The sequence below is a fragment of the Euleptes europaea genome, chromosome 21 (assembly GCF_029931775.1).
Source record: "Euleptes europaea isolate rEulEur1 chromosome 21, rEulEur1.hap1, whole genome shotgun sequence".
NCBI classification, from domain to species: domain Eukaryota; kingdom Metazoa; phylum Chordata; class Lepidosauria; order Squamata; family Sphaerodactylidae; genus Euleptes; species Euleptes europaea.
Window position 1 is genome coordinate 4,368,580 of NC_079332.1, and position 12,038 is coordinate 4,380,617.

Below are 12,038 nucleotides of genomic sequence, written 5' to 3' on the forward strand. Positions count from 1 at the left end.
GCGGGAACAATACAGGAGGATTTACAGCCCGCCAAGCGGGACTGGGGGCTCCCTGTCGTTCTTCAGAGAAAACAATGCACATGCTCTAGCTGTTTTGGGATGGGGCTATTTTAAAACCGAGGGTGGAAAGACGGGCTGCTTGGGCATCACCTGTTCGGTGCGCATCCCCAGAATGCCAGGCCATTGAGTCAGCGATCATCTCCTGCTCCATTTTGAGCAACTGGCAACAGGTGCCCCGTGCGGACATGCCCCGTAAATCTCTAGGCTTCCACGCCACTCGCCCTGGATTTGGCTCCGGCTTTGTTCGCAGCCGGGCGGAGATGCCGCCAAAGGCTTTCCCCTGCCCTTGACCTATCTCCTCATTGGTTTGTTTGAGCTCGCGCCAGCGGCGGGGCTCTGCAGCTCGCCTTTCATGCCAAGCGATCTCGGGGCGGTCCACGCGCCGCAAGCCGCGCGGGCCAGACCCCTGTCAAAGCACTCGGGCAGAACGGGCGGTCAGCTGCCCGGCGAGCATCCGGCAGCATCACGCCACCCATTCTGATCAGCGACGTGGCAGGCGGTCAACCCTTGCCCAGGTGGGAGGAGGCGCTCGGGAAGAGGTGTTCGCCTGGTCCGAGAGGACAGAAAAGAGGCAGTTGGCTGGGCAAGCAGAGAACTCCGGAGGCAACTCACACGCCATGCCTTTCATGGGCTGCAAGTTGACCAATCAAGTGTCTAAAGCCCCTCACCCATCTAGGTAGCTTTCCTTGCTACTGATGCTGGAGTGTATTTTCCACTAGGCTTCGCTAGGGCACTACTCACAACTTCAACCTGAGGACCAGCACCTCTCCAAAGCACCAGCAACTCCGAGAGCCTCCACCATCCAGGCGAACGGAGAACAATCCAGGCCACCGCCAGGCTCGAGTAGACAAATGAATCCAAAGGGCACTGAAGGGGGAGATTCTCTACTCAGCATTCAGCAGAGCTTCCAGTTCACAAAAGGAAAGAGGCTGCCTGGGTTCTGGGTTTGACATCCCAACCCGCTCTGTTGCCTAGCATTGTCCGCCCAGGCCAAGAACCCTGCTCATTCTCTCTCTCTCTCGCATGCAAACGGTCTTACAGCTCTCTGGAGCAACTTCCTTCAACAGCCCTGGGTGATTACGCAAGACTCTTGAAGAGAGGGAAAAAGTTAATCCAGAAAGTCTTGGATTTCTCTCGGGGGTTCCTTCAAGCTCCTCTCTCCTCTGCAGCCTAGGGAAGCCATAGAAACAGGACAGCTGAGCCAAACAGTAAGATCCGCAAAGGAAGCTGCTGGCTACCAAGGGACAGCCAAGAAGCACATGGGACCGACTCTGTTCTGCCAAGGAGCATATTCAGGAGTCCTAGATCTCTCCTCTGTCTCAGTACATATGTCAAGCCAAAAAACAAAAAATATGAGCAGCATTTGGTGGCACGAGCGTTATTCCCCCCCCTCCCAATGCCCCAAGCTGTGACCCTCAGTTTTAGACATCCGGGCCAGCTAAACCTTTTCTCTTGAGGCTCTGGGAGAAAGGTCGCCTCCAGAGCAGCCCCTTTATCAGCCATTAACAAGCCCCAGATGTGGCCACGGCTCTCTCTTCCCCCACACCGCCTTGGTGACATCATTCAAAACCCTGTTCTCCTCCTCGCTACCCATTGGTGCCCGTGACCACGAACGTCTGGGGAAATCTAAGTCGGAGAACCACAGGAGCAGATCCCTCCTTCCTTTCACGTGTGGGAGAATAATTTTTTTAGAAAAGGGTCTCAAGAACAACCCTGTGCCTTTTATACAATTCTCAGAATATTGGATCATTTTGCCCTTTGACCTCGGCCAGCCCCCCTCCCCTTTTAGCGAGCCCCAGGATTCAAAGTCCAGACCTTCTATTTACAAGGCTGTATAAAAAAATTTCCCTGATAGCCTCCCACCTCTTAAAAAAAAAAGGAATGGAAAGGAAAAAGAAAACCCCCTTTAAAAACAGTAGTGAGATATATAATTCTTCTATAAATAGGTGAAAAATGTCAAGCGTCCTGCATCCTGTGGATTTCCTGCCGGGTTGAATTTCCAGGTCATTGGCTACTTGGTTTGCTCCGACGGCCACAGCACCAGCAAATTCCGCTCAGGAGCCCAAGGGTTAAAGTCGCAGCACAAAGTCTTGCCTATCCCCCCACCCCCAAGTCTGAGGAAGATTCATCCCCCCCACACACATACACTCCAGCACAGTCATTCCTCCCAAGCAAGGTGAGGGCGAGACCTACAGCATTGTGGGAAAGGATGGCTTGGCGCGACGCGGGGACCCCGCTGGCCGAAGGCCTGGGCACAAGCTCTCTGACAGCCCCGTAAGCACCGCCGGCAAACCCACGTCAGAAAAAGATCCCGCCGGAATGAATTCCCGGATGAGGTCCCGGTGAGCCGGCCTCGACGCGTGTTCAGAGGGAGATGCGCCCCCCCCCACCGGCTCGCTAGGAGATCTTGCAGTTGTTACGCGAGCAGTTCTGCGGCGGGCTCTGGGGCGGGCGGATGGACTTGGAGCGCTTGAGGCTGTTCCCTTTGCTGCCGCCCCCGCCCCCGCTGCTGGCCAAGGAGTAGGAGCGGCCGTGCATCATGACGGCGTTCATGCCATTGGCCATGGAGAAGGACTTCAGGTGGCTCTTGATGGTGACAGGGAGGGGCAGCTTGTCGATCAGGTGGACGGGCGTGCAGGAGACGATGGCGCGGCAGCAGAGGTCTTGCAGGCTGAACACTGGGGTGGGGGTGGCAAAAGGGACAGAAAAGCACACCGTTAAAGCTGAGTGCAACCGCCACGCGGGAGATTTCCACTTGGCTGAGGATGGATTCCAGTACAGCACATTGGTAAGACTGGAACCCACAACTCTCAAGATGCAACATCTGATTTTGCAACATCTCTTCTCCTCCAACTTACTTTCGTGCATTTTTATTCACCAAAAAAAGCGTGAGAGATGGGTGTGAGCAACGTTTCACCCCCTGGTTGGTCACTGATTTTCCTAACCGCCCCAGAATCGGTTTGGACATGTATTTCACAAGATTCATCCCTGCAGCTCTAGCGCGGTCTCCCCTCCAGTGCCAGAACCTCAAATTTCACACCCTTTCATCCATTTGCCACAGACTCCTTGCTACAGGACCTGAATCTCTTCCACAAAAAATCTCGAGGGCACCCTGTGAGGTTTTGCGCTGGGTGCCAAACGTGCAAGAAACCTCGGGCTTGTGGCCAATCCCGCTTTCCCAGAGACCCCTGGAGCCGTGCCACCCTAAGCTGCTTGGTTGACCCGTACTGTCAAGCTGGCTTCAGTAGGTTTCCCCCTCCCCCTAAAATGTGAGTCTGAGGGATGAAGAAGAAGAGTTGGTTTTTATATGCCGACTTTCTCTTCCACTTAAGGAAGAATCAAACCGTCTTACAATCACCTTCCCTTCCCCTCCCCACAACAGACACCTTGTGAGGTAGGTGGGGCTGAGAGAGCTCTAACAGAGCTGTGACTAGCCCAAGGTCACCCAGCTGGCTTCATGCTAGGCATGGGCAAACAAATCCAGTTCACCAGCTTAGCTTCCGCCGCTCATGGGGAGGAGTGGGGAATCAAACCCGGTTCTCCAGATCAGACTCCACCGCTCCAAACCACTGCTCTTAACCACTGACAGACACACTGGCAAGTTAAAAGGAACAGCTACTACATAGATCTCTAGAAACATACAGCACATCTGGACAATTTGCAATACGACTGAAAGCAGGATCATGCTGCGGTCGTCTTGTTTGGGGGCTTCCTAGAGGCACCTGGTTGGCCACTGCGTGAACAAACAGCGGGACTTGACGGACCTTGGTCTGATCCAACAGGGCTGTTCTTATGTTCTCAAGGCCATGGTGCATGAAGCACAGAACCAAGAAGCCCCCGTTCGACCCCATCGGAAGTGACTGCACTCTTCCCATTCTCCACATGTCTTTCGGCTTTCGATATGCACCCCACAGCTCTGTTCCCGACTATCTCCCCATTTCACAGATGAGGAACTGAGGAAGAGAAAAAAGCGACCCGCTCAACAGAGCTTCAGAGCTGGGAACAAGCCCCAAATCTCTGCCTGATTCATACAGCCCTGCGTTAAAATGGGTTTCTGGGGCCTTTGTCAGCATAATTTATGCCCCCCCCCCCACGGCTGGCGGGAGGGAAGGAAGGCCGACTGGCTGGCGGAGTCTTGTCTGCGGAAGACACACCGCATATCAATTCCCTTCCAGACAAAGCCCTCGAGACTTGCAATTAAACCGCAAGAGGGCTTTCCCCCCGGCTGAACATTCAATAAAAAGGGACCAGCTCGGTCTGGAGGTGAGCAGACGCACCGCGCGCCTCGGGACAGACAGCATTCCAGTTTGCCGAGAGCGCCAGCCCCGGCAACCTGAGGCAAACAGCCCTGAACTCTGACCCCCTTCCCACAGCTGGACAGGGACCTCGTGCACAAAACCAGCACGCACCCCTGAGAACCCGAGGCCCCCGACTCTTTTTTTTTATGCCCAAGCACAGAACACCTGCTTCGTCGAGTACAACCGGTGGAAGGCGGCCAGGTTTGCTTCGAGGAGACGAGCACGTTACCACACCCACTACTTTGCGGATCAGCTTCCTTCGGGGAAAACCTGGCACCTGACTGCAAGAGATGCTGAAAGCTCTCAGCCCGCTATGAACTCCCTGCGTAAACAGCGCGGCCCAAAGGAAGCAGTCCTTCTTCTATGGGAGAGCAGGAAATGTTTCAGGAAGCGGCTATGATTTTTTAAATGGGGTTAGGACCAATGCAAGCTCAGTCTTTTCTACTTGCGAGAGGGAAACCTCGCAAGCATCAGCCCCGCACTGGGGGATATTTAAGGAGTGGGCTCTCTCTCTTTTTTATGACCGAAGAGGCCAAGACCAAATGCCCTATGCTTCTCCCGTAGCAAGCCTCTAGTGCCCTCTTCTGGTGGCAAAGAGCAGACGCGTCTCACAGTCAGGACCAGGAAACTTGGAACACATGAATGCATGTGGTTCCCCTTCTTGGGGTTCCCCTTCCAGTGCCTGAGAAGTGGCATTTGCAGGCTCCCAGTTCATACAGGTGACAGGGGGTGACCCGATCCATAGTGCAGTGGTCCCCCCCACCAACCCCCCATAATCTCTTGGTAAATGGGCAGTCTAAAGAGCATGCAGCTTCAATCCAGATTGAAAGTCATCTGGGGGGGGGGTAATCAGCATGCAGCCCAACTACTTAGGGAAGGGGCCGGGGCTCAGTGGTAGAGCCTCTGCTTGGCATGCAGAAGGCCCCAGGTTCAATCCCCGGCATCTCCAGTTAAAGGGACTAGGCAAGTAGGTGATGAGAAAGACCTCTGCCTGAGACCCTGGAGAGTCGCTGCCAGTCTGAGTAGACAATACTGACTTTGATGGACCAAGTGGGGTCTGATTCAGTATAAGGTATCTTCATGTGTTCATGTAGCTGCCTTATACTGAATCAGACCATCACGGTCCATCAAAGTCAATATTGTCTACTCAGACCGGCAGCGGCTCTCCAGGGTCTCCGGCGGAGGTCTTTTACATCACCCACTTGCCTAGTCCCTTTAACTGGAGATGCCAGGGGTTGAACCTGGGACCCTTCAGCACACCAAGCAGACACTCTACCACTGAGCCAAGGTCCCTCCCCTAAGTAGCTTGCCTGTATGCTGATCACCTCCCCTCAGATGACTTTAAATCTGGATCAGCTCTGGAGTGGAAAAGAGACCGGGACGGAAAGGCGGCCACTCTCTTCTATAAACAACCCTTGCAGGAAGAATAAAGCCCCCCTCTCTCCGCTCACGTCTCAGATGGTCGCTGCTAGGAAAACCTGTTTCGCAGATCTCCCTATGTACCACCTACAGTAGTTTGAGAATTATCTATCCTGCATTAAGGATATCGACAAAACTCCCAATGAGCAGAATCCAGGAGATAGGCAGCTTTGTTCCAAAAGGATGCTTCGTGTCCAAACACTAAAAATAAAGATGAGCACAAACTGACCCAATAAATGTTAAGCCGACAACCAGGTTAAGCAGACTGTGTGTGTGTGTTAAGTGCCGTCAAGTCGCTTCCGACACATGGCGACCCTATGAATCAAAGTCCTCCAAAATGTCCTCTCTTTGACAGCCTTGCTCAGATCTTGCAAACTGAGGGCCGTGGCTTCCTTTATTAAGTCCGTCCATCTCTTGTTGGGTCTTCCTCTTTTCCTGCTGCCCTCAACTTTTTCTAGCGTTATTGTCTTTTCCAGTGACTCTTGTCTTCTCATAAGGTGACCAAAATACGACAGCCTCAGTTTAGTCATTTTAGCTTCTAGGGTCCGGTAAGCAGACCACATTGAGCTTAAAAGCACTGGAGTGAAAATGTCTTCGACACATCAGAAAGACGAAGCGGCTGGGGAGGCCGCCTGGATTACAATGAAGGTGGCAAAACAAGATCAGAGGAGGCTAGGGAGACAGAGTCAGTATTGGACAGATACCGACGCTCAAACTGGCTTTTATAAGGAAGGCAACTCAACAATTGAATCAAACAGAGGGGACAACGGGCGACGTTCTAAGGCTACATGAGTAGGGGTTATAGATATTTTAGATACAATGTGAGACAGTAGATATGACTAATACTTTAAAAATCTATGTGGATCAGTGTTAATTGTAGTAGGTACGGAACTGTTATAACTATATAATGAAAATACAGGTCAAGCAACTAATCAAGGCTCATATTCAAAATATCTTATTAATCAAGTTATTTAGATAAAACTGCAATTAACAACAGCTTTGGGAACACCAGTTAAATTAGTTAACTTTATAATTGTCATAGAAGGGGATATTAGGGGGTTATGGTAAAGGCTTGAGTTAACTTGGGCACAGGCAAAAATATGAATTGTAAGATTTTCCCTATCTGTCTTTCCCCCTCCATACCCCTTATTAAAAAAATCAATAATAATAATTTAAAAAAAAACATCGTTGAGAGACCCAAGAGCTTTTTAACGCATAGCCAACTTTGCAGTCTCTGTCCTAGCAGGCTAGCAGCTACTCAGAACTCGAACTGACCCCCACTCAGCCGCCTCTAGCACCGCCCGGCAGAGGCGGCGTGTACCCCAGCGCGCCGTTCGAGAAGAGCGCCCGCTCACCTCGGTTGGGCCGCCAGATCTTCTCCATGCCGTGCCTCATGAGCACGATGCGGGACAGCTCTGTGAAGGACTCGATCACGTTGAAGTTGCACAGGGGGCTGACCTCGAAGAAAGTCATGCAGTTTTTCTCGGCGTAGGACCGGGCCTGCTCCGTGGGGACCTGCCGCTTGAAGGCCAGGTGAAGCCGATTGCCGACCAAGATGCGAGGCACACCCGGGGCATGCTTTGTAAAAAGAAAAGGAAAACGCATCTTGGAAGGACGTCTGCATTTCCGCTGACACCCAAGGTCGCCTTCTAAGTCCTCTTACTCTGGAAATAGGGCCATTCAGCACCTCTTACCCACACAGTCCTGGTACTCAACTAAAGTTCCTCACTGGTTTGTGTAACTCACAGAGGCTGGCGCAGACTGATAGGGGCAGTGCAGCCTGCAGATCTTGGCCTCTTTGAGAAAAGAGGCACTTTTCCTCTGAGCGTGTCCTGGATGCTGCCAGATCCAGAAACCCAGTGTCTGGACACGGGCTGACCCTGACATACTGCTAAGCAATTCGGGGGAAATGGAGACTTGGGGCTGCCTAAAACCGCAAACAAGCACAAACCCACGCTTCAGGTCATATTTTGCACACACACTCTCTCTCTCGAAGCATTAGCTTCCCCTTCCTCACGAAGCAAGGCAACCCTGATAATGAAGAAGAAGAGTTGGTTTTTATATGCTGACTTTCTCTACCACTTAAGGTAGAATCAAACCGGCTTACAATCACCTTCCCTTCCCCACAACAGACATCCTGTGAGGGAGGTGGGGCTGAGAGAGTGTGACTGGCCCAAGGTCACCCAGCTGGCTTCGTATGTAGGAGTGGGAAAACCAACCCGGTTCACCAGATTAGCCTCCGCCACTCATGTGGAGGAGTGGGGAGTCAAACCCGGTTCTCCAGATCAGACTCCACTGCTCCAAACCACCACTCTTAACCACTGCACCACGCTGGCTCCGCCCCCCACTCCAACCCCACAACAGAGCCAATGCTGGACCCAACCACTAAGGTTTAGACTGAGTTCTCACTGGGGTGATCAACCAGTGTCCGGCCTGCCTATAACAGACTGTGGATGCAGACTCGCGCCACTGAACACTCCTGCGAGGAAATTAAACACCCTGCATGGAGAAAACACACACATCAGGGCCAGATTAGCCTAGCGCCTTCTCCCTCAATTGCTAGTGTTCAAAGTGCGAGGAATCTTTTCTCTTTGGGGAAGGGAGAATTGAGGAGCCGTCACATCGGCTTCTGTCTGCGATCTGGAATGGCCCAGCACGCCATCGCCTCACTGAGAAGTTGGTTTTAAGGAGGAGGGGCTTCTATCCCCCCCCCAACAGGAAACAAAGACACTTCTTCGTCTACAAGGGGCATTTGTAAACACTTTCCATCTGATCTGTCAATCCTGATAAATGCTGGGTCGCCTGGCTGCTGAATGCTCCTTCAAGGCTACGGTCTTACCCTGCCCAAACATTCTGCCATGTGCCAAACCAGAGCAATAAGTACACAGAGAACCCCAAAACTGTGGTTCCCCCCTGAGCCAGGTGTCGAACACCCAGACGGCTTAAGGCAACCAGTGCAGATTTTGCCGTCCTTACCTCGTCTATCTCTTTGATCCACCGGTCGATGCCGTCAAAGGACCAGCGATTGGTGATGTCATATACCAAGAGGATCCCCTGTGCGGAGCAGAAGAAATCGTTTTCAGGTTTCAAGATGGACCTGGGGAGACGGCTGACCTGCCAAGGGGTTCTTCCAGAATGCCTCCGTCTAACCAACGGGGCACTGGCAGCCGCTGAGCTACGTGGAGCGGCAGGCCCCGTTGGGTGTGGAGGAGAAGTCTGCTGGGAAAAGGCAGGCTCCGCCCCCACTCCAACCCCACAACGGAGACGTTTGCGAGTGGACAACAGTGAGCCAGAAGGAGTGACAACGTGAGTCTCTGTATGGCAGACTCCAGGGTTCCAAAACACACAGTCGCGTACACTCATCCGGCATACCAGATGCGTGGCTTTAGAAGAGCTCCCTGATGCGGCCAGTTGTGAATCTACCACTGCCTCTATAACTGTGACTCGAAAGGGATGCTACCAGAAAGGCAGGGAGGCAGTTTTGGAATTCTGGATGTCAGAATTTGGAGGATGGGAGTCAAAATCCACTGTGCCTTCTACCTACAAGAAGCATCTAGCTATGCTCCTCCGTTCTCATAGATCACAGAATCAAAGAGTTGGAAGGGACCACCAGGGTCATCTAGTCCAACCCTCCTGCACAATGCAGGAAATTCACAATTACCTCCCCCCCACACCCCAGTGACCCCTACTCCATGCCCAGAAGATGACCAAGATGCCCTCCCTCTCAAGAACTGCCCAAGTTCATAGAATCAGCACTGCTGACAGATGGCCATCTAGCCTCTGCTTAAAAACCTCCAGGGAAGGAGCGCTTACCACCTCCCGAGGAAGACTGTTCCACTGAGGAACCGCTCTGTTAGAAAATTCTTCCTAGACAGAAATTCATTTAATTTCAACCCGTTGTTGAAATTTGCTAGATTTTTCACAGCTAAACTTTCCCCTCATAACTGGACAGCTTCGATTCAACTCTAGCAAAGAACTTTAAACTTGAAGTGGGATGGGGGGGGGGAGTCAGAGCTCGGCATAGCGAGCCCCAGGAAAGGGATTGCTCCTTTTTCTCAGGCCGTAAGACAAAATCTCAAACTAGGTCGACAGCTCACGGAAGAACAACTGCCTGGCGATTGCTCAAAAATCTGAAAAACTCCTTCAGTCCTGTCCAAGTACTTTTAGACGTTAACAAACCAATACGCTCTGGTACCCAGTGATGACTGGGGGGGAAAGGAACAGAAATTAACATATATAAATCGTTGACAGCATTTACCTGAGCTCCTCTGGAGTAGGACCGAAAAATGGTGCAGAACCTCCCTTGGCCAGATGTGTCCCTGGAACAGAAAAACACAGCAAACGTAAGATCTCCTTATTCTCTCTAGAATGCGTGGAAGGCTTTCAAAGGCTCACACTTGGAAAATTTTTATTAAGGACGTCTACAGCATTCGAGGAAGAGCCCCGTGGTGCAGAGTGGTAAGCTGCAGTACTGCAGTCCAAGTTCTACTCACGACCTGAGTTCGATCCCAACAGGAGTCGGTTTCTGGTAGCTGGCTCAAGGTCGACTCCGCCTTCCATCCTCCCGAGGTCAGTAAAATGAGTACCCAGCTTGCTGCTGGGGGTAAAGGGAAGATGACTGGGGAAGGCACTGGCAAACCACTCCGTAAACAAAGTCTGTCTAGTAAACGTCGGGATGTGACGTCACCCCATGGGTCAGGAATGACCCGGAGCTTGCACAGGGGACCTTTACCTTACCTTTACAGCATTAGAGAGTGACAGCTCTTGTGTTCGCTGTTGACATATACAATATTTTAATATATTCTTTGTTTCAGTGTGGCTGATTTTGTCCACAATCAATATGCCAGGTGTTAAGGGTTTTAAGCATAATTGGGAGTCTCTTTGGATACGAAGTCTTCCAGAGCGCATTCTACCGGTAGACAGAAATTATAGCAGATGTCTCGGTGCCCTGGCGAAACCCACCTTCTCTCTCTCTTTAGCACCTCAGCGCCCACAACCACCTGTGCCTAAAATCCCGTTTGGAAGTTCTTCTTGAGCTCTGCGTGCGAATTCTCTGCCCCTTCTCGCCGAGCCCCTCCGACAGGACATGTTACGGGGGGATGAGATGCTCACCAGAACACAGGGCTTAGCTTAGTTTAACCTCTGGACTACCGGTACGGCCCAGTAAATGCCGTATCAGATATGGAGACCACCGTTCAAATCCCTTTGACGTTTTCAATTTGCTGATGGCCAGCTTCTTCTTTAGCTGTTGTTGTTTTTTTGCTAGATTATCTGGATAGGTCTGGCCATGCCAGTTTCAATACCGTGGGTTATTTCTAGTAGTTTCTGTAATACCTTTCACAGCTGCTGGGCTTTCCTAATTCTACGCTGCTTTACCGCGGTGTGTTTTGGAGCTTCATGTGGTGTTTTATATTTTTCCTGTTTTCCACTTCACCACAGGTCCCAGCAAGTATTACTTCTGGCACAAGGGCAGTGCCAGCAACCCCTGAAATACAGAGACGAGGTCCAACCTTTGCAAACGACTTTCTGTGTTGACTTATCCCTGGTCACGACTGCTCGGCCTCACTTCCCCATTGAACGACAACCGTGCCCTGCGTCCCCAGCCATAGCACAGGCTGTCGACCGCCTTTACAAATACGGCGCTTTCACTGCGCAAACAGCAATTACTGTGAGGAGTTTATACCCGTGTGCATCTACAATTTTGCCAGATGCATACTGCGGCTGTTTGCTTATGCAACTTCGATAAAGAACCCCTCGCCTATGGGAGAATTACCTGTTGCTAAGTTTATGTAGCCTAGGTGAGAATAAATTCTGACCCTTCCCCTCCCATATGAACATATATGAAGCTGCCTTATACTGAACCAGACCCTTGGTCCATCGAAGTCAGTACTATCTACTCAGACCGGCAGCGGCTCTCCAGGGTCTCAGGCAGAGGTCTTTCACACGATCTACTTGCCTAGCCCCTTTAACTGGAGATGCCGGGGATTGAACCTGGGACCTTCTGACTGCCAAGCAGATGCTCTGCCACTGAGCCACAGCCCCTGCCCTGCCAAACAGTGTCATTAAAGACATGCACCAAGGTACATGGGCAGAAGGGCTAGTACATTTTTTTGTGGGCTCATGACCTTATTTGAGCCAGCATGGTGCAGTGGTTAAGGTGGTGGGCTAGGACCTGGGAGACCCAGGTTTGAATCCCCCCTCGCGCCACGGAAGCTTGCTGGGGGACCTTAGGCCAGTCACACACTCTCAGCCCTCACCCTG

At 51.8% G+C, this 12,038-nt stretch overlaps 1 protein-coding gene across 1 annotated transcript in view; it reads right to left on the bottom strand.

The window, feature by feature from the left end:
- Positions 1–2,451: 2,451 nt before the first annotated feature.
- RAB40C (RAB40C, member RAS oncogene family) overlaps positions 2,452–12,038 on the bottom strand; it is a 29,079-nt gene continuing 19,492 nt past the window's right edge. Inside the window, exons 3-6 of the mRNA XM_056866268.1 lie at positions 10,036–10,096; positions 8,754–8,831; positions 7,133–7,355; positions 2,452–2,738 (exon numbers count right to left, since the gene is read on the bottom strand). Of these exons, the coding sequence (XP_056722246.1) occupies positions 2,458–2,738; positions 7,133–7,355; positions 8,754–8,831; positions 10,036–10,096 (643 nt within the window). The 3' untranslated portion in view covers positions 2,452–2,457. The remainder of the gene's footprint in view (positions 2,739–7,132; positions 7,356–8,753; positions 8,832–10,035; positions 10,097–12,038) is intronic.